The 21,733-nt window shown below is 48.9% G+C and overlaps 1 protein-coding gene across 4 annotated transcripts in view; it reads right to left on the reverse strand.

The window, feature by feature from the left end:
* The window catches only part of HECTD4 (HECT domain E3 ubiquitin protein ligase 4), a 66,754-nt gene that overhangs the window by 5,614 nt on the left and 39,407 nt on the right, over positions 1-21,733 (reverse strand). For all 4 annotated transcript variants that reach the window (XM_063415590.1, XM_063415588.1, XM_063415589.1 and 1 more), the window contains exons 38-71: positions 21,564-21,645; positions 20,794-20,996; positions 20,485-20,620; positions 19,705-19,887; positions 19,317-19,487; positions 18,716-18,885; positions 18,295-18,410; positions 17,377-17,480; positions 17,012-17,173; positions 16,727-16,875; positions 16,420-16,499; positions 16,139-16,302; positions 15,431-15,668; positions 14,867-15,003; positions 14,572-14,698; positions 13,810-13,947; positions 13,562-13,698; positions 13,258-13,418; positions 12,893-13,074; positions 12,310-12,515; positions 11,858-11,988; positions 11,504-11,709; positions 10,276-10,455; positions 8,681-9,987; positions 6,994-7,201; positions 6,151-6,374; positions 5,918-6,069; positions 5,408-5,514; positions 4,474-4,597; positions 3,600-3,790; positions 3,020-3,166; positions 1,989-2,108; positions 1,724-1,879; positions 80-183 (exon numbers count right to left, since the gene is read on the reverse strand). In XM_063415590.1, coding sequence (XP_063271660.1) covers positions 80-183; positions 1,724-1,879; positions 1,989-2,108; positions 3,020-3,166; positions 3,600-3,790; positions 4,474-4,597; positions 5,408-5,514; positions 5,918-6,069; positions 6,151-6,374; positions 6,994-7,201; positions 8,681-9,987; positions 10,276-10,455; positions 11,504-11,709; positions 11,858-11,988; positions 12,310-12,515; positions 12,893-13,074; positions 13,258-13,418; positions 13,562-13,698; positions 13,810-13,947; positions 14,572-14,698; positions 14,867-15,003; positions 15,431-15,668; positions 16,139-16,302; positions 16,420-16,499; positions 16,727-16,875; positions 17,012-17,173; positions 17,377-17,480; positions 18,295-18,410; positions 18,716-18,885; positions 19,317-19,487; positions 19,705-19,887; positions 20,485-20,620; positions 20,794-20,996; positions 21,564-21,645 — 6,403 coding nt within the window. The remainder of the gene's footprint in view (positions 1-79; positions 184-1,723; positions 1,880-1,988; positions 2,109-3,019; positions 3,167-3,599; positions 3,791-4,473; positions 4,598-5,407; positions 5,515-5,917; positions 6,070-6,150; positions 6,375-6,993; positions 7,202-8,680; positions 9,988-10,275; positions 10,456-11,503; positions 11,710-11,857; positions 11,989-12,309; positions 12,516-12,892; positions 13,075-13,257; positions 13,419-13,561; positions 13,699-13,809; positions 13,948-14,571; positions 14,699-14,866; positions 15,004-15,430; positions 15,669-16,138; positions 16,303-16,419; positions 16,500-16,726; positions 16,876-17,011; positions 17,174-17,376; positions 17,481-18,294; positions 18,411-18,715; positions 18,886-19,316; positions 19,488-19,704; positions 19,888-20,484; positions 20,621-20,793; positions 20,997-21,563; positions 21,646-21,733) is intronic.

The raw sequence follows: 21,733 nt of genomic DNA on the forward strand, positions 1-21,733 counted from the left end.
AAGTCAGTCCCACTCCTGTCCAAACCCAGCATTCAAACAGAGAAAAAACCCCTCATTTTTGGCACTTAGGATCTCACACCTTGTTCTTATTGACAGCAGAACTGGGGCACAGCAGGAGCAGGGAGAGGGAGGAGCTCTGGAGCTCTTTGCACACTTGCCACAGGAAGTGACGGAAAGATCCACCTGGAAAAGAGAGAGGGGAAAACAATGAAAATACTCCTTTGTTCCCAGCTGAATTCCTAAGTGCTGCTTTGCTTCCCAGCACTCCAAGAACAGCAGGAAGGTTTGTTCTACCAGCTGGCCTGCAAATGGGATTTGGTGCTGGATTAGGAGATGGATGGGGCTGTCCTACAACAATGAGGAGATGCTCCAGGGCTCAGCGCAGCTGCTGAGCCACAGCCACAACATTTATCTCCTCATAAACACTGTCAGTGCCACCACAGCCCTCCAAAGACAAGAATTCCCCTTGGGAGGAGGCCCCACGGAGCCTTGGCTCAGCTGATGGCTGTGCACTCACTCCCTTTCCACCTCAGACAGGTGACAGGAGCTGGGGATGTCAGAAGTGTGCCCTGTGCCCCCATACCCTGTTCTCATTCCCTGGTGCCTTGTCCCTCTGTCCCCAGCTGCTGGTGCCCTGTCCCCACTCTCTGTGTCTCTGTCCCCAATCCCTGCGCCCTGTCCCCACTCACTGGTGTTCTGTCCCCACTCCCTTGTGCCCTGTAACCCCTGTCCCCATTCTCTCCCTTCTCTGCCCCTTGTCCCCACTCCTTGGTGCCCTGTGCCCTCTGTCCCCCCCTCCTCACTCCCTGGTGCCCCCTCCCTGTCCCTGTCCCCCCTCCCTGTTCCTGTCCCTGTCCCTGTCCCCACTTCCTGGTGCCTTGTCCCTGTCCCCCTCCCTGTCCCCTGTCCCTTCCCTGTCTCCACTCTCTGGTGCCCTGTCCCTGTCCCCTGTCCCCCCTCCCTGGTGGCCTGTCCTCCTCCCTGTCCCCTGTCCCTGTCTCCACTCTCTGGTGCCCTGTCCCCCTCCCTGGTGCCCTGTACTCTCTGTCCCCTCCTTGTCCCTGTCCCCTGTCTGTGTCCCCACTCACTGGTGCCCTGTTCCTGTCCCCTCCCTGATGCCCTGTCCCCTCTGTGTCCCCTGTCCCTGTCCCCTCCCTGATGCCCTGTCCCCTCTGTGTCCCCTGTCCCTGTCCCCTCCCTGTCTCCACTCTCTGGTGCCCTGTCCTGTTTCCCCTCCCTGGTGCCCTGTCCCTGTCCCCTCCCCGGTTCCTTGTCCCCTGTCCCTGTCCCCTCCCCGGTTCCCTGTCCCCTGTCCCTGTCCCCTCTCCCCGGTTCCCTGTCCCTGTCCCCTGTCCCCATCCCCACTCACTGGTGCCGTGTCCCTGTCCCTGTCCCCTGTCCCTGTCCCCTCCCTGTCCCTGTCCCCTGTCCCCTCCCTGGTCCCCTGTCCCTGGTGCCCTGTCCCCTGTCCCTGTCCCCCATCCCCATCCCCACTCACTGGTGCCGTGTCCCTGTCCCTGTCCCCTGTCCCCTCCCTGTCCCTGTCCCCTGTCCCTGTCCCCTCCCTGGTGCCCTGTCCCCTGTCCCCATCCCCACTCACTGGTGCCGTGTCCCTGTCCCTGTCCCCTGTCCCTGTCCCCTGTCCCTGTCCCTATCCGCACTCACTGGTGCCGTGTCCCTGTCCCCTGTCCCCTCCCTGTCCCCTGTCCCCGTCCCCACTCACTGGTGCCGTGCACCTCCTCGCCGGTGAAGCGGATGTTGAAGGCGTACGTGGGGTCTCCCCCGCTGGCCAGTTTGACGCAGAGCTGTGACGAGGGCACGCAGCCCAGCTGCCGCGCCGCCTGGCAGAAGTAGGAGTTCTCAGAGGATCGGATCTCCCCTGCCCAAACAAAGGGAAGAGTGAACCTCCAGCCTCACAAATCAGCAGCTGAGCGGGGAAAGCAGCTCAGTTCCAAACGGGGCTGGAAGGGATCAGGGCTTGCCCGTACCTCCAACGATTTCCAGCGGGTCCAGGGTGATCTCGGGGGCGGCGTGGTCAGCAGTTCTCTGCACAGTGGCATTGAGCACTCTGTTCATGACCGTGACTTTTGTGTCATAAAAGATTAAACCTGAAGAAACAAACACATTTCAGCGGAGTTAATCTACCCCTGAAATTCTCCAGAGCACAACGGTACAACAATGGACAACAATTCCCCCTTCATTAGGTAAGTAAGACGTGGCTAATCTAAATTTCTTTTAAGAAGTATTTTATAGAATCCTGGAATGGTTTCCATGATTCCACTCATCCAGTTCCACCAGGGACACCTTCCATAGTCCAGGCTTCTCCCAGTCCCATCTACTTGCTCCTCATATTTTCTGGAATAAGTGCACTGGGATGAAACACTGATGAACACAATTCCAATGTTCTATAAATAGATCCCAGCAACTCCACCACAATCTCTGTAAATAGGAACACGTTGCCAAATAGTTTTCAGCAACCTGAGATGTTTTGACAGTAAAGCTACAGGCAAGAAATGGTGATAAAAAATAGGGCTGTGACACTGCCCCAAAAATATATTTAATACCTCATATCTCTGTGAAGAGAAATCTCTGAACATTCCTCACTCCCCCACACTGCTTCAGGAGTGTTTTTTTCCAGCTGGGCCAATACAAAAACCTCCTTTCACACACTGACACCCCTGGTGAATTCTGTACTTTTTCCTCTTCAGAAAACAGATTTGGGCAATGTAATAACCCCAATCTTGGGGTTTTGGGGTATCTAATGAAGGCTGTAAAAATACTCTGATGCGCTTTTACTATTTTCTTGATCTTAATGCTACAAAAGCAAAGTCCTGGCACTTTCACCTAACCTGCCCTGTTAACTAACAAGGAGTTTTGATTTCTGCATACTCCCAAGAGGACAAAGACCCACAGACACAGAAGATGGAACAACTCCCTCTGCGTTCACGGTGTCACGAGGATAATCCCCCTCTCCTTTAAAAGGAAACCAGGAGAGAACTGCCCCAGGGCCAGTGCTGACCTTTGGCCTCCTGCAGCAGGGCAGCGATGCTGTTCCCGTACATCTCGGTCTGGCGCAGCTCCACCAGCGGCAGGAAGAACGTCTCCAGCGTGGTGTTGAGGGACTGCAGCAGGGCAAAGCGCAGCCGCAGGCTCTCCACGGGGACATCTGCGGGGGAAAATCCACTCAGAGACAGGAACAGACTCCCCACCTCCTGAAATTCCCAGCAGGTTTGGTCCAGGAGCCACACAAGCCCCTCTGATCCCTGATGTTCCTTCCAGGGTGTGAGTCCAGCATCTCCCGTTATCACTGAATTTTCCTCCTGAAGTGCTTATTTAAAGACACAATTTAGGTGACTAAAGTCTGCCCTAAATGAAGAATGGAATCCAGCCTTCCTTCCCGTGCAAGCTGAACTCACCTGGTACTTCCTGCTCCAGCCTGAGCTGGAAATTCTGCTTGGAGAGCAGGGAGCAGCTGCAGTGCATCCCTGACTCCAAGCAGAGACAAGAGCCAGACTCAGCACCCTCCTCACCCCTCTGAGCCTCAGGAGCTCTCCCAGCCCTTCCCCTGAGGAAAACCTCCATGCCAACCCCCTGCATACTCAGCAGACAGGAGATCCTGGGGTCGGCGGCCTCGGCGGGGTCCAGGTACACCTCGTGGGGGTGCAGGCGCGCGGGGGTGATGGCCAGGTGGCGGCACAGGCGGTTGATGTACTGCACCAGCGCCACGTCCATCTCCAGGCTCCACTTGCGCGACGCCTTCTGCGCGTGCCGGGCGTCGATGCAGGCGCACCTGGCAGGGACAGGGCACAGCTGGGGCTCTACACCTGGAGGAGAAGCTGGAGCCCTGCTCTCTGCTCCCCTTTCCTCAAGCAGGGCTGTTTCATGACAGGAATCCCAGTGTGAGGCCAAGAGCTGATTCATCACCCACTGGTACTAAATAATTAGGCATAAAGGCACTGCCTATTAAGCTCTCTTAGAGCACTATCTCCTCTGGAGATGATAAGGGGAAGTTAGCCTGTGGCCTGACACAGGCAGATAAAGAGAATTCATTTAAGGGACTTGCTTCCTCTACAATATTAAGAAGGAATTTAACAGTTCCCTCTCCTACAGCATTTCTGACCCAGTAACAACCCTGCCAGTTAAGCAATGACCCAGTGCACTGGCTGGGGAAGGAAACCAGAGACAGACATGGAGCTACAGTTCCCTTCAGGCTAATTTATTACAGTTTGGAAGCTCTAAAGGACACTGTGGCTCTGATTTTGTCAGCCATGACAGCACAAGAAATCAGGACCTGCATTTGGACAGCACATGACTTTTAAAACGTATTTTAAGGAAATAACTGATTTCCCTACAGGTGTTGCAGCCATGGATGGAAGTGTTAAAGCTTTTAGGGCTAGGAACACTTGGGATCAAGCGTTTTGAAGTCAGCACAGTGAACCAGTGTCACTCCTGTGGGAGCCCTGCCAGCTGTACCTCTCGAAGTGCAGGTCGTAGCCGCAGGACAGGATGGCTCTCCACACGCTCCGGATGTCCTGCTTGGAGCGATCCACCACGAACCGCTGGAACCCGTCCAGGGTCAGGTACTTCTCCTCAGGAACTGGCACCAAACACGGACCAGCAAAGAGTTCAGGGCTTGCCAGGAAGGTCTCGCCCCACACGGGAGCAGGAGGTGGCTGCTGCCAGCTCCCTCCTGCTCTCCCCTCCCACCACGGACCCTTCCCAGGAGTTCCATCTATCACAGCTTGGTCCAGTCAGCCTCAGTCAGTGGCACCTTCTCACCCCCCTACAGGGCCCAAACCCCCCTGCCCCTCTAACGGGGTACCAAGGATCCCTCCTTGGCTGGAAGCTGAAATTCCCCTTTTCTGAGCTAACCTGGCACTTCCTAGCACAAAGAGCAGAGTCCAAACTCGTGTCTGTTCACTCCTCCACCTGACCAGAGCAAAGCTCTGAGCACAGCCCCTGTCCTGGCACGGCTGTGCTGTCTCCTCCCCAAGTTCTGAGGTATCTCAATCACCCTTTTAATCCAATTTTTCATTTGTAACTGATGAATGTCCCAAAATAAATTGAGAAGAACAATTTAAACCAATCCACCTGGTTCAAATCTGTAATATCCCAAACCCTCACTACACCAAAGCTTTGGAACTACATCCCTTATGAAGTTTTCTGCCTGGTTTATTGACATGCCCTACACACTGCTGCAACGACTGTTTTCTCTCACACTGATGGGGCCCAGATTCACAGAGACACAAATAAAAGCAGCATTTAAAATCACTATTTAAAAAAAAAATTAGTTAGACTTGTCAGAAATAAAGACAAACCAAATCTATCATGAAGTCGTATAAACATGTCAATAACAAATATTTTTCTACGATGCCAAACTATAAAAAAAATTCTCTGCAGCTCCCACCTTCCTGTTTCTTTGTGGGAGACTTCTCAGGGTCCTTCTCCTCAGGTTTGCTCTTCTCAGGAGATTTGGGCTTTACAGTGGGTTTCTTCTCACTTAAGGCTGTTCGGCTGAGGGACAAAGTGCGTGTTAGGATCAAAAGTTTTCTTTCACCCGTTCACAGAATCCCCAAATTGTTTGGAAGGATCCTAAAGCCCATCCAGCCCCACTCCAGCCATGGGACTCCTTCCACAGATAGCTCCAAACCCCGTCCAGCCTGCTCTGTTTTTTGGAATAAGTGCACTGGGACAGAACACTGATGAACACAATTCCAATGTTCCATAAATAGATGCCAACAACTCCACCCCAATCCTGGAAAAACAAAAACTTTGCCAAACAATTTCCAGAAATCTGAGATTTTCTGACATTAACGCTGCGGCCGTGTTTCCCTGCTCCAATACACAGAGGGATGGGGGATAAAAATCTGGATTTCCACAGTGAAATCCAACATCCCACGAGGCTGAGGACACCCACCTGACACTGTTGAGCATGGACTTCTCCTTGGTGGGGGGTTTGGTCACCGGGCGCTTGGTGCTCACCACCTTCACCGGGTGCTGCTCCTTGCCCGCCTTGTTGTACTTGCTCTTGTCAAATTTGGGCTTGGGAACTCCGTATTTCCTTAAAATCTTCCAAAATAAAAAGGGAATCGTCACCCAGAGCTTTCAGGTGACACCAAAAGAGGCTGGGAACAGCTGGCAAAGCCCTACCTGGGTCAGCTGGTCCTCCAGCACCTTCTTGGGAGGGCGGACGTTGGTGAAGAAGACGTGGAGGAGGTTCCCAGGGGTTTGGGAATTGATCTGCTCCTTGCTGAGGTAAATGTCAGCCACTTTGATGGGCTTGGCTGGGGTCAGGCTCAGCATTTGTTCTGAATGGACACAGCTTTTAAAGATCTCTGTGAGAACTTCCCGAGCGCCTGGGACCAGTTTTTCACCTAATTAAAAAAAAAACCCCAACAATTTGGTACAAAATACCATGAGAACTGCTTGGAATTTGAAATGTGAAAATAGATTTTGCTTTCAGATAGAATATTTTATCATATGGCACCTGCTTTGAGATGGAAAATCAGTTCTGCAGGGGAAAAAAAAAATCACTTTTTCAGTGAAAAACCTGCTCCTTCTGCACCCCATTAAAGACAGAGAATTGGCCACATCCTGTAATTGTTACTTGAGGGGATGAAAAAAGCTGCTCATTTATCATGCCAGGATAAAAATTATGTTGTGCAGACAGACACCAACACCTATCAACTGCACTAGCAGTCAAAAGTTATTTCAGCAGCTATTTTCTCAAAAAAAGTCCCTAAAGAATTAAATCAGTAGTTTTTCAGGTTGATGAGGAGCATTTTGTTTATTTATTCATGATTTATTTGATTAGCTGGGTGGACAACTGAGCAATGTTCAGCTTGCAAATAGCCACTACAGGGATAAAACTTTGGGATTTCTCCCTGGCTCGTTGTCACCCCTGATTTATCCTGAACCAAGGAGAATCTGAGCCCTGTTCATCCCCCAAAGATGAGATTCCCTGGAAAGATTTGCCAATATCAAACCACCTACCTTTTATTGACTTATCATTGAAATAATCCTCCAGTGCTGGGCTCCCCTGGGTGTCAAACAAACTCTGATTTACAGTGGAAACAGTTAAAATCTCCTCAGTTGACATCTCCATGAGCTCATCCTCCCCGTCCAGGCTGGACAAGCCAATGAGGTCACTGCTGTTGAAGAGGCTGGCTCGGATTTTCTCTATTTTAGCTCTTGACCTTATCTGTACAAATAATGAAATTAGTTCATGGCAATTCTGAGAAAACAAATTCACTTCCATTCATAAGAATTTGGGGTTTAAATTCTTCCCTCCTCCCCATCCAGACCATCATTATTGCTTCTTTTCTCTGCTGCATCAATAATCTGATGCCAAAATTCAGGTTCAGCCTAGGAAAGATCCTTTCTGAGCACACTGAAATCCTCATGCTGGGAGTTGAGCAGGCACAGCTCTTGTCCAGCTACCCCATTTCTCAGCCCTTGAACAGCAGGGGAGGAGCTGAGGGTGTCAGCCAGGTGAGCTGGCATTACCTGTAACTCTGCTGTCCCTGCCTCAATTCTCCACCCTGAAAAATCTCAATTAGCACAGGCCTTGAAGCCTCAGCCACACAGAGTGGGAAGGGGAACAGCAGCTTCCTTTGATTCCTAGAATAACCACTACCAGAGCAGCTCCAGACTGGGAATAGTTTCCATGTGAACACTCTGGCAGCTTTCTCTCCACACTTAATGCTTTATTTCAATGATGTCTTCACGTCAATTAACAGCTCAAGAATAGCATCTTGCAGAGTTTCCATCTGAATAAGCCGATTTTCTTCTAAAAGAGGAACTGATACAATCCTAGACTATACAAAAACAGCTCTCTCCATTCCCAGGCTGTTAGGAATGGCTGTGCTTTTGAAAGCTCCTGATAAATCTGCAGCAGGCAATTTGTGGAAGCAGCAGAGAGGAAGGATTTTGTGCAGAGCTGAACACCTTGAGTGACCCAGCACTGATGGCAACCACCCACAACGCTTTTAAAAATTAATTTGGAACCAGACAGCAACAAAATTTATCATCTCTCCTAAAGTAGCTTTATAGAGAAATCCATAGGTGGTTCAAAAATAGGTGAAAATGTACTGATTAGACATTAAATATTTGCCTTGTGGGTCAAACCAAATAGGCCCCAATCTCTAAATTCATCGCAGCAGTGGCCAGAGCACATCTTAGAGAAAGCCACATGAAAGAGGAAACAATTGATCTTTCCCCTGACATGTTCTCCCAGCCTCTGCAGAGCAGTTTAAAGATTTCCTCAGCTGGGAGCTGCACTGGCTGCTGTGCTCCACAGCCACCAATCCTCCAGGAATTTAATCCCTTAGGAATTAATTTATGGTGTTCAGCAGCACTCTGTGAAAATGAGCTCTACAAGCTGGAATACACAAGAGTTCTTCCCTAATTCCTTCAGTTCTCCACTCGCTGCTGGATCACTCCACTAGTGGTGCCCTCTAGGCCCTTTGAGAAGCAGGGATTTGAGAGGCAGGGAGATCCCCAGACTGTGAACGTGGAGAAGGGAACTCTGTGCTCCTCAGCCGTGCTGTCCAAGCTGAGAACCCCCAGCCTCCCACGCTCTCAGACACACATTTACCCTGCACCCACGGCAAGAGCCAGTTCCTGCAGTGAGATTCCCTTCTCCTGCAAACCCCTGGCTCCAGAGGTGCCTCTCCATTACCTCCACCACAGCGAAGCCCTTGATGGGCCGTGCCAGCAGCGGCTGATTGTCCAGAGATGTCACCGTGTACATGGAGCCCACGTCCGACACCGACGCCGTCTCCACGTTGTCCAGCGGCTCCCCGAGGCTGCCCAGGCTGCCCAGGCTGCCCGTGCTGCAGTGGGAAAGGTCCAGGCTCTCCTGGCTGGACACCACGTGCGGCTGCTCCAGCAGTCCGGGCGGGATGGCCAGCTCCAGCCCCGCCTGGAACTGGTCCACGGAGATGTCGCTGACGGTGCGGGAGATGCCCTGGGAGCTGCAGAGGGAGGCCTGGCTGGTGGAGGCCGAGGCGCTGACGCTCATGGCGGGGGTGACGCTGCTGGAGCTGCTGATGTCCAAACTGTCGGCGCTGCTGGAAACCGTCGGCTTCTCCAGCTCCGTCCTGCACTCGCCTCCTTCCGCTTTGTCCTTGGTTTTTTTGGGCTCCTCCTCCTGCAGAGGGATGTAGATCTCATCCTTGAAGACCCCTCCGTGGGCGTTGCAGGCTTTTCTGATGGCGTTCCTGACCGTGGCCTCCTCCAGGTGCGTGGGGATGCCGGAGATGACGAGCAGGCGGCTGTGGGCCGTGGGCCCCACCAGCGCCTGGCACGCGTCTGCCACGGCGTCGTTGGTCACACCCAGCCCCTGCGGGTCCTTCTTGGTCAGGTGCCTGAGGATTATCAGCAGGGTCAGAGCTCGGTGGAACCACAGCATGTCCTCAGGCTTGCTGCCCCCGATGCTGAGGAGCGCCGCGTCCGTCTCGGCCGCCCTGGACGAAGCCCTTTTCCCCGAAGATGAGGTTTTCTCCCGCTTCATTTTGACTTTTTTCCTCTTGGACAGCAAGCTCGGGCTCTGTGGTGTCTGCCCTGGGGAAGATGAGGACGAGGAGGAGGAGTCACTGAGATTTGGGGCGCTGGTGGATGAGATCACGTTGGCTGTCACGCTCATGTTGATGGGCAAGGTGACTTCTGCCACAGCCAGGCACACTTCCATCAGGGCATGGAAATAGGTGGAGAACCTTCCCTGGTCGGCCACTCCAACCCCAGAGCCACCACAGGCATTCCCAGACACCCAGTTCTGCGTCTCCTCATCGTAGAGCTTGTGCAGCTCTGACTGCAGGGCCATGAGCATGGCCAGGCAGGGGTTGAGCTGCAGGGCGATGGATGAGGACAGCCCTGCCGGGTTCTTCTTCTGCTCCAGATTGTGGATTTTGCGAAGCAGCTCGGCCAAGAGGTGAAAGATCAATTCCTTCACACACGCTGCCATGTCAGTTGTCCAGAGGAAGTTGCCTGTGTGAGGAAAGCAATGCATGGCAGTCAGCAGTGTTTCGCTCTTAGCAGAAAGTAACATTAAAAAAAAGCACCAGAAAAGCTCATTTCAATGTCGTGGCAGCAGTAAGAAAGAGAGGAAGGATATTCCAAGAACTTCAAATCAACAGAAAATTTCTGGAGTTTGAAGAAAATGTCATTATAGTGGAAGAGCTCAGAAAATTTCAACTGTAGTTTTCATTTCCAGCACTCTCCCCCTGAGCCAGCACATTATCAGTGCTCATTACTAAGGAAATAACTCATTCTCACCTAAAAATTCCACTACTTGCAAGAGAACTGAGGCAGGAATTGTATCCAGCTCATCTTCAGATTTTCCATCCCCATCTTCTAATTTCCAGGTTAAGAGCTGTTCTGTGAATGCCATTGCCAGGGGGAATTCCAGGGGAAGGGAATGCAAGACCAAGACAGCTCCAGGAGGAGGAGACACTCCTAAGCAAAAAGGTCCAAGAAAATCCCTAGCATGATTCTGAGCATTGATGAAGTAAAATTAGTAACATTTAGGATTTTTTCAGGGCTAAACATGTTAAGTGAGAATTTTCTCTGCAGCACCTTGTAATAAACAAATGAGAATGTTTCTCTATATTGGTAAGTTAATATTATCTATAATTATAAATGTACAGAGAAGATTTGATTCACATGAAGATACAGAATAATTTTGAGCCTGAACATATCTAAACATACACACAGAACTTCCCCCAAAATCATTTATTTCTGTCTGATGGGTACTGAAAACAACATCTGCAGAACAACTTTAGGATCTCCAAGGGGAAGTTTTAAGAACTCTCTGCACCCAATCACCTTCACCACTCTAAATCCCACTGTCTGTCCCTCTGGGCAAGAGTAAAAAGAATATTGATGATTCTTCTTGCTGGAGAAGCTGGGGTGACCTGAGTATTGCTACCCTGCAGATATATTACTCTGTGGATAAGAGAGTTCTACAAACACCTAAAAAAGCAATTATAAATTATTCTCCATCTGAAACAGCTCCTCAAACACCAACAGCACCAACACTGCAGAAATTAGTACTTTGAATAAAATACTTTAAATATGAACACTGCTGGCTGAACTCCTGGAATATAAAAATCAGGATGTTTTGGCTTGCCAATGTCTACAAAACCAGTTTTTTTTGGTTAATAATTAATTCCCTGTGCAAAAACCCCACACTAATTTCTGCTAGGACTGGTGACTGCACAGAAGGTGCTACAGAGGCCACAATGAAGCTGTTCCCAGCTCTGAGAGCTCGGTGAAGGCTCCCCTGGTGCTGTGGCAGTGCTCACCCAGTTTGATGTGCACCCTGTCGCCAATGTCTACAAAACCAGGTTTTTTTGGTTAATAATTAATTCCCCGTACAAAACCCCCTGTCCTAACCGCTGCTAGGACTGGTGACCACACAGAAGGTGCTGCAGAGGCCACAATGAAGCTGCTCCCAGCTCTGAGAGCTCGGTGAAGGCTCCCCTGGTGCTGTGGCAGTGCTCACCCAGTTTGATGTGCACCCTGTCCGTGGGGGTGATCACGGCCGGGTACTGGTTGGTGGTGGGGGGCGGCGTGAGGCCGGTGTTGGTGGGGGAGGCGTCGCGGGGGTAGCACACGGCCTCGATCAGGTTCAGCTGCCCGTTCCTCTTCACTTTGTGCCCCAGCCCGTAGACCAGCACCCGAGCCCAGGGGGCCTTGTACAGGGACGAGCTGGGGAAACAGCAGCACAGCCTGGTGAGGCTCAAACCGGCTGGAAAACATCCCAGCCACCACTCTTCTCAAAGAAGAGAAAACTCAAAAAAAGTCAATAACTCCATCCCCAGGCTCAGACCCAGCTTTGCCCCTCTCCATGACTCACTCTTTTCGGAAGCCAGACTGACTCTCCTTGCAGGACACGATCACAAAGGCAGCCCCAGGAAAATTCACATCCATGTTGACCTTGGATTCGGAAATCGGGAATTCTTCGGCGGGAAATTGTTCTGGTGCTGCCTGTAACAGGACAATTCATCAGGAAAGATCCCAAACAGCAGCAAACCTCCTTCCTCTTTTTATTTATAGAGTGCTCTATAGCCAACATATTTAATTAATTGCAAATTACAACACAGTGGGAGGCCACTTCGTTTTAATTCAATCCAGAGCATTGCCACTGCTTCTGTTTTCCGTGTGCCCACTACAATCAGGATAATAGAATCCATCCAGAGAAACAATTCCCTGTGAGGGACATCATCATGGAAATGACAATCACACAGGGAACAAGGGCTCCTGAGAAGGGAAGCCAACACTCTCCTGAAACATGAGTGAGTATTTCACCTGCAGAAAGGAGCAGATCTGTTTGGTGAGGTCCAGCAGACTCTCCTCTCCCTGGTGCAGGGTCCGAGTGATGGCCACTGTGAGCCACTCCCTGATGGCCTGGGAGTTGCCCTGGTAGAAGAGGTCTGTGGCAGCACAGGTCTGGGAATGGATGCAGTGCTGCAGGGACTGGGCCAGCAGAATGGAGCTTGAGCTGATGGTTCCATCTGCAATAACAAGGAAAACAGCACAAATTTGGAGATCGCTCCAAATGTTTACACAGCCTGGGAAGCAAAAGCTGTAAAACACCTGGAAGATTCCCAACCTCTGTTTTCAAGTGGAAAACTCCTTGCCTAAAAATCAGCAGGAGAAAAGACCCACCCAGGCCCAGCCTCTCCATGCCAGCTGTGCCCGTCAGCAGCCTCAGCCCAGCCCCTGGCAAGGGCAAACACGGAGCTGTGGGATTACCCCAGCTCATGCTTAAATATCATCATTATTAACCAGCTAATAAAGAAATACCAAATTCATTCATTTTTTTTGTCCCCAGAAAAATACTGTGCCAAAGAAGAGCTGTGAAAAAACAGCTGTTTAGAACAGTGTTTACCAGGAAGAGGTGGTGCAAGGAGCTGGTTGGAGAGCAGCTGCAGGTGCTCCAGGGTGATGTCCCGGATGGCAGGAATGTGGAACAGCCGGGTGAACATGTGGGGAGATTTGGGAGCAAAAATATTGAGCAGAGCCATGCGACAGTAAAGCTTGGCCAGGGCAGCTTCACTCCTCAGCAGCTCCCTAAGGAACACAAACATTAATTCTATTAATTCCTTAACATTAAATCCAACCACGACAACAAGATTCAGAAGTTTGTAATGCTTAAAAACGAAGCTGTAGCAGGTAACTGAAGTACAGAAAATGCTCTTCAAGTAATTCAAATTCAGGTAATGAAGTGCCTTGTAACTACATGTCCTTTTTCACCTGTGAATTTGGATGTTGGTGTTATCCAAGGTAACCAGCCCGTTGGTTGCAGTCCTCCTGTACCCTGCAGGTGGCCTTTCCAGCATGTCAATGGGGTACCAGTACCTCACCAGCACCCCCTCACTGCGCAGATAGGTCTCCACTTGCACCAGTTCATTCACCTGCAACACCAAACCCAGCACTGTCAGTAACACAACAATTATCAGCACATTTTTTCCTTCCAGGAGAGCCCCAACCCAGCATCCCGAGCAGTTTTTTGTGTGATGCTGATCATTAAAAGTCCTCCCAGCGTGTCTTTACTCACTGAATCCACATCCAGAACAACCCCATGGAGCCCAAATGTCTTCAGCATGCCCCGGATGGCGAATTTGGGCAGAGCTGTTCCCACAGCGCTGCTGGTGACGTTGTTGCTGTCAGGAGAGCGAGTCACCACGGTGAGACCTGCAGAAGGGGACACCACTTTGAAGGTATTTTCCTCAGGCGACAATTTCCCTGATCCCCAAAACCTCTAAGCTTTTCTTTACCCCTCAGGATCCGCTGTGCTGGCCTTACCTTTCCGTACTTTATCAATTGTGAATTTGTTTGCCTCATCTTTGATGTCCTCGATGGTGGGAAGGTAGAGATCCCTTGGGATGCCTCCGTTTTCCTCGTACAGGAATTCCACAGTTTGCCTTGCTATATCAACCATTCCTGAAAGACAGGAGGGAGTGTAAGTTATTTCCTTCAGCCACTCGAAATAAGTTCTTATTCTCACTAATATCCCAAGCAGATGAGTTTTCTAATTACTTAAATACTCTCTCAGTCAGACTGAAAGATGGAAATTGGGAGATTTCCTGAGAAAGCTTTTCCTGAGCTTCTCATGAGGGCTCAGAATTCCTGCCTCACTCTTAATGTGACTTTCCCACAAACACATTGTCCTGCCAGACCCGAATTTCTACAAAACTCCCAAATCTCCCCTTATTATTTTTCAACCTAAAAAGTTTTGCCTTGATAGTCACAGAAAATGCACAGACATAGTTTCTTCCCAAACTATTATTCCAGAATGTTTCTGTATCCACATCACAACGAATTCTGTCACTATTTCTGAAACCATTTTCCCTATTTAAATAGTCCAACACAGTAAAAGTGTTAAAGATAAGGCATGAGCACAAACTAAATTCTAAGCACTGAGGGAAAAGAGGGAAACAGCAAGTGAATTTTTTTTTTAAGTTTTACAGCCCTGAATACAGTAAAATATGAAAGAAACACAGGTGTTCTCTCAGACTTCCTGCACATCACAGAAAACAACATGCATGGAAATAAATACAGCCATACCTAACTGTAAAGCTCCTTTAATCTGATCCAGCCCAGACTTCCTCTCAGCCTCATTACGGAATCTTCTTCTAATTGTAGGGAAAACTTTGGTTTCCCAGGCTTTGACCAAGAGGGCATAGTGATCCTCCTACAAAGACAGAAGTGTTTTAGAACAGCATCAAGTGATGTTATCAGCAGTTATATTCTTGTTAGGGAGGCAGGAAAAACTCTTGTGGGGCAAAATTTCAAACTTTAAATGACAAGATCTGGTTTTAGGCTCTAAATTAGAGGAGGCAGAGTTTGCCACATTCCTCACCCTGGGAATATCATCGTCGTCATCATCATCACTTTCATCATCTGCAATGGGAGGGGGGTGAGGATCAGGGCCTGAGGTGATGAAGTTCTCATAGCTCAGCTCCATTTTATAGTGGCAGGATGTGTCACTGTCATACTCTGCAAGACAGACAGAGGTAATGAGATGATAATGCATGCAAAGACATCCCATGAAATTGGAGATACACAGCATTCCATGCTCTCCAGTCAGGGGGTGGGAATGCAATGCCTTTTGACACAGCATAACCAATTGGCTGATCCAATCCACCGTGACATCCTATTGTATCCCAAGCCCTAACGAGATCATTTCTCATTGTAGCTAAGTTAATTACGAATAATTTGTGTATTCACACAGAGGAAGACCAAAGAAGACCAGTTTAATTGCTTTGTCCAAAATCAGATAACCACGGCTTTAACTTGTGGTACAGCCCCACCTAAACAGGCACTACCTAAGGACTAAGGACTGCAGCCAGGCTGGGCTTAAATCCCATTTCCTTGCTGGGCCTTGCTGCTGGGAGAGCTTTAAAAGGAGTGAATGTCACTTTACGCTGCTGAGCCGTGGCGACGGCGGCGATCCTGCAGGGCGGCCCGTGGGTGCCGGGGTCGGAGGCGATGCTGGTGCCGGCGTCGTTGTCACTGTCCGAGGCCATGGCGAAGGGCAGCGCCTCGAAGTTGGCGCTGATCTCCTCGGCCAGGTCGAGGCACAGGTCGGCGGCGTTGCGGTGAGCCTGGCCCTCGGCGTAGGCGAACGGCCGCGAGCCGAAGTTCGCCCGCACTTTGGTGTTCTGCAAAAGGACCCGGGGAAGAGCTCAGATCCTGCTCAGCCCTCACTCTGCTGCAGGCAGGGGCTGATCACACCTCCCCCGCCGCCAGGATCCCCAGCTGGCACTCTGGGAAAGCTCCGAGCTGCTGAAGACACACTTTGGACTTGCTTTTTTTCCAGCCTCAAGCTGCAGCAGCCTGAGCTGGGTGCTGTGAAGGGAGGTCACTGCTGGCCAGGAATGCTGAGAGAGGAGCCCCTGGCATGGCACAGGGCACCCTGCCAGGCCAGCTGCACACTGCTGAGCTCATGGGCAGGAAAAACCAAAATAATGACACAGCACACACAACTGGGAGGGCTAATGAATACCTCAACCTACCCAAGAAAGGTAAAAGCGATCAATCTGCTTTTCTACAAAGCAAGTTCAATATTTTATATAATGTTTTTAATATTTTTGAAAAAATACTAGGTGACATATTTCTGTTACAAACTTGCCTTTTTCTGAATGTGGACAACTGGCCACATTCCACCTGACACATCCTCTAGGTAGGGCACGAGTCTCTGCCCACAATATGTAAAATAAACTCTGCCCTTTGCTGGTTGCCCTGGAGGAGGGGGAGTTCCTTCTGTTCTTTCCCATCCAATTCCCGCCACATCACCTGGAGAAAAACACAATCACAAAAAGGATTTAATCCATTTTCTCATCCAGCATTTCCCTGACATTTAGAGGATTTTCTGATGGAGCAGATAAGGATTTTAGCCATGCTCTCACATACCAGGAGAAAGAGTCACGTCCAGTCTGACACTCTTCCACTGCAGCAGGCTGGAGCCATTGTAATGCACTGCTCGCCCATTGCTGAGGGGCAACAAGGACAACAAAATGAGACAGAGCACTGAGCCAGAGCAGCATCACCACCCACCAAAGCTGGGACACTCAAAAGGCAACTCAACCCTCCTGATTTTGCAGAAATACTCCAGTCCAACGTTTTAGCATTTCAATTTACAAGCACGTATTGCCGGCTACAGCCTCCTCCCCAGTCTGCTGATAAACTGAACTGGTTTCTGATGTGAATCTCCACCTACTTGTGGAAGAGGCAGGTGCCCACGGGGTTTGTCCAAGCCCCATCCCGTTTTTCAGCCTCTGTGGCAAATCCAAAGGAAACTATTGGCCCAGTGTCATCATCTGTATCTCCATAGGAAACCACTTCAATTTCCCAGTAGAACGACGGTGCCTAGAAACAAAAGTAATAACACATTTTGAAAGGTTATTTACAAACCAAGAGTTTAAAGAGGCAAATTTCTTGCTTTTCCTTTTCATGCTCTGTTGGATATCCAATGACAAAGTGTTGGAGAGCTGTAGGATCTCACCTGCACTGGCACTGGGGAGGTGGCATAGATAAAGGTGCCCCGAGGAAGTCCCCCACCTGCACTGGGGTCAGCCAGGAAGGTCACAGCAGTGAGGTGTGAGGAGAACATGCAGGCCCGCACTGGGGGGAACACCCTGGACGGGCTCCATGTGATTTCTTTGGGCTGCAGACACAACAGAGCAGTTTATTCTACCAGTCACAATTCAAGTAACCCACTAGAATACAACCACATTTAACACAACTCAAACGAATCACACCCCAGCACAGAAATTCACATTAAATGAGCTATTTCAAGAATGCCCCCAGTCTGGGCAGCAGCAGGGGGATCTCCCAGGGCAGAGGGCTCAGCACTGTCCCTGTGCTCACCTGTCTCCTGTCTGCTTGCAGGGGAGGAGGAGGGGGCCGAGCACAGTCCCGGTACAGCATCCGTAACCTCTCACACTGCATCTCCACCACCACCAGCCTCTCCCCTGCAACAACAACCACAACCAGAGTCAGCTCCCAGCTGCTTCCTCCAGCCCAACAGTGCAGTCTTAACACAGAAATAAACGTGACATCTGCACTTTGAGGAGGTTTGATCAGCCTCCCTTACCTAAACAATGGAATTAAGAGTCAAATGTAACATATGCAAGTATTTTCTCATGTTTAATTTGTATTTGGTTTGCAAAGACACTGTTAGGTTAATTAAGATATAAAGTTTGTTTTAGTGAGCAACTTTATGGCCCAGCAAAGGCAGGAAAGCAAAAAAAGATCTGAATTCTGTCTACTGTCACAAAAATCAGTCCTGGTCCTTCTACACCTAAATCCCTTGGCTTCTATCCTTCACTTCAGTCACTTTTTCTCTTGCATGTTGCTAAAAACTTGCCCCTGAACTAAGATTTCTGCTGGGCCCAATGCTTATCCTTAAACAAGGAGAGCTCAAGGATCAGGAATATAACAAAGCATTGCAAAAAGGTCATTAAAAGAAAACATACAAATGATAATGTCAAGGAATACAGAGTAGGATGTGCTGGAAGCAAGGGAAGTGGAGAATGGGGAAGAGAACCAGGACTTGCTTCTTTGATATACAGAATAACCCTGTTCTGGCCTAAATTAATGCCTAATGTTTAATGATTTAGACTGATTATTAGCTGCTCTTCTATCAGCAGCTCTGCAGCTGTGACAAGACACTCTGTCCTGTGCCAGTTCCTAAACTCTGAGTAGCTGGAGGAGAAAACACTGAAATGATTTTAAAAGCTGCTCTGTCTCTGACCTGAATATGCCAAGAAGGTGTTGGCTACATACCAGGGCTGCACTCCTGGGCCACCAAATTCAGAACTTCTACAGCAGCTGGGCACTGTTGAATGAATTCTTCACAGAATGAGCTGTCTTCCAACAGCTGAGCCATCACCAGGCATGCTCTGAACAGGAAAATTAGACATTTGAGGTGTTACAAAGCGTGCTGAATTCAAAGCTGGCTTTACAGTAGTGAATTCAAGGGTGGTTTAAGGGTGGTCTTAACCCTGATTTTAGCTGGACCCTCCCCAAAGGCAGCTTTTCCCTGCTTCATAAATGGATTTATTGAAGCATTTGCTCAGTTACAGGGACACTCCTGAACAACACCCAGACACTAAAAGGGAGCCAAGAGGAATTTCTGCTGCACACCCCCAGGGGAAGGGCACACGAACTCATGCAATTCCCTGGGATGTTTGTGCACAGGACCCACCTGGTTCTAATTTCAGCAAGGAGCCGCACCACTGCCATTACTGGGGTTGAGCCATCTCCTGTTGCAGGAAGTGAGGTGTGAATAGAGAGACTTCCCTCCTGAGGGAGCAACATGGACTGGACTGCCTGTACTACCTTCTCAGTAATGGACAGTTTATGAAGAGGCAATGCCTGATGGTGGGGGGGCACGGTAAAAAGTTAAATTCAAGTAGTTAGTTTCTAAGAAATGAGGGTGTTTTATTACCTGGAGTTAATTCTTATATTTTACTGTCACAAAATCAGTACCAAACATCAATAAAAGAAAAAAAACCCAACCCCAAACCCCAAACCAAGCCACAAATTAACCAAAAAAAAAACCCAACCCAGTATGCAACAGAATAATCTTTAAGCACAAAAGATGAATACTTATGTTACTTGAATGAGAACTTAAACATATTGTTAATATAAGCTTAAAAAAATAAGGCAAACATTACAAATCATTTATAAGCAAAGATGAAACACATTTTTTTATACGTGCTGTAGATTAATAGTCAGTATGCTGTGCCAGAAATAAAGCAAGAATCGAGATTATACTGAACATTGGATGTTTAAAACTCCCATACCTCAGATCTTGGAACACAGAGCCTAGATAATGGAATAGTTAAAGTGTCTGATGCCTGGGAGGTCTTTCTAGTGTCTATAGTGGTGGGTGGGAATTTGACCGTGGCTATACCTTCTTGCTCATTAATAGATGCCACAACTCCAATGCTTCCTGCTATTCCTTTGCCTAAAACCTACAACCAAAGAAGAGCTGCGTGAGATTGAAGGTGTCACAACCAGGAATCCGTGCCTGACATCACACACCAACTGCACACACAAGCACAGGGGGGTGTTTGAGGAAAGAAGCCCCACAAGCTGCTGTTCCTGCTCCCAAGGATGCCAGTGCAGGGAAAACCTCAGGAGAGCAGCAATTCTCCTCTCAGAGATCAAATATGAACAGCACTGAATTACCTGAACTTCAGAACCTATTTTAATTGTCTCCTTAAAGCCACCCAGAGCACACAGGGCAGCCACTGCCTGCCGGGCAATCCTTTGAAGTTTAGCCAGTTTCCTTCCACTGCTACTCCCGTTCTCCAAAATGCTCTCTGCATATTTCCCAAGCTGTGGAATGTACATCAGAGCCCGAGACAGAACCTGAAGACAGAAGCAAAAATACCAGGGAACGACTTCAAAGCACAATTCCAACAAAAACCAATGCCCCAAGCCTCCAGCCCACACAGTCTCTGAAGAATTATTTTTGTTCTTGAAGAGAATTATGTAACTCAGAATATTCCAAGTTCTCTGAAGTGTGAGCACCATCAAAGCCATGACCATTCCCTGGTAACTTTTAGGATAAAATATAATCCTGGCAAAAGTCTTTGCTGAGGATTTCATCTAAGGAATAGATTAGATGCTGCAGGACTCAGAGGAACACAAAACCAATGTGTTTTGTTCCAGCCAACACTTTGTACCCTGAGAGGCCACAGCCAAGAGAATAACCAAGGTAGATCAACCTGCCCCAACAAACAGCACTGTTAATGTCTAAAAAGAATTACAGCATATTATCTAATGATGGGTAAATTTTCAGTATTTGTCCCACATTGAGACAGCTGAGCAAGAGCTGGGCCTGTGCAGTTCCACACCCTGGTGTGCAAATCAGAATGGAGCAGCTCAGGCCTTGCTAATCACTAGTTTCACTTAATTACTCAAGCCCCAGTGAGGAATGCGCCACTCTTGGCTGTGTTTGCTCACTTTTTCAGCAGTTGTTGTCCAGATCTGGGCTGCGTTGGACTCTGGGGCCATGAGCAGGCTGTGCAGCAGGGCAATCACCTCTGCTGCCATGCTGTTTGCCACGTGCCCGCTGATGAACGGCCGCACCGGATCCGTCCTGCGGGGAGACAAAGGCAGTGTCACCACTCAGAACCACAGAATGAAAAGAAGCTTCAGTTGTCAACAAGATATACACAAAAAAAAAGAAAAAAAGGAGGTTTATGAACAGCCAGATTATCTTTGGGAGCACTACAAATATTGGTAGAGAGACAAGCGGACTGAGGGATTTACCTGGCGAGCTCTGAATTCCTCTCCCTGCAAATGGAAGTTTGTGCAGTCTTCTTTTTGTCCCCGGTGGACAAGCCACTGCTGCTCTCTGGATTGACAGTCTCTATGGGTGGCCCCACACTCACTATCAGCCCAGACTGTGCCCACTTGGTTGCCTTTCTAAGAGCTGCAGCAGCTTCTTCTGTAATGACTTCACAGCAGCCGCTCTGCAAAGGAAATTACCACAGAAGGCAAATGTCAGATGTGTTTGGTCACTCTGCTCATGTAAAAGTGCTGAGAACACAGCAAAAACCCCTCCTGGGTGTGCGTGTTAGTCACAGACAAGTTCTGTCTCTTGCTTTTTATCATGTACAGAGAGATCAGGGATCAATTCACAGCCTTTAGCATTCCATTCTTAAATTAACAGTTGCGTTTCTCTGATCAAAAAGCCACCAGTGAGTATTTCTGGTGCAAACACTCAAGAATGTGTCTGAAAACAGACATAAAATTTTAATTCAAGTGTGTGGCTTAAAATTTGCATTATCAATGTGCATTAAACACTTGAGGAAAGAGAATATGAAAGGGGTTTAAACCTGACCTACAATGGCTGCAGGAAGCATCAGGTGAAATTCTTTTTCATCACTTACCCCTGTATTGGATCTTTATTTACAGAGGTAAATGATGACTAAAACAATATTTAACAAATGAATCTTCACATCAGTAAAACTCAAGAATTCTGACTGGCCACTGATTTTTAGGATGTTGAGCAATTCTTTGGTTATTTCTCCTCTTACTTTTGTCATGTCCCGATCCATCTTCACCACCTTCTCCATGTTGGCTCCAGTTCCCAGTCGGAATGGGCGACCTTCCGAGCTGCTGTTGGAGGGCAAACAAAACACAGGAGCTTTGTTCTGACTGCTGGAAAGCACAGCTGAGCTACACAGTCCAATTTCCTATCTTATGG

The sequence above is a fragment of the Prinia subflava genome, chromosome 19, assembly GCF_021018805.1.
Source record: "Prinia subflava isolate CZ2003 ecotype Zambia chromosome 19, Cam_Psub_1.2, whole genome shotgun sequence".
Lineage (NCBI taxonomy): Eukaryota > Metazoa > Chordata > Aves > Passeriformes > Cisticolidae > Prinia > Prinia subflava.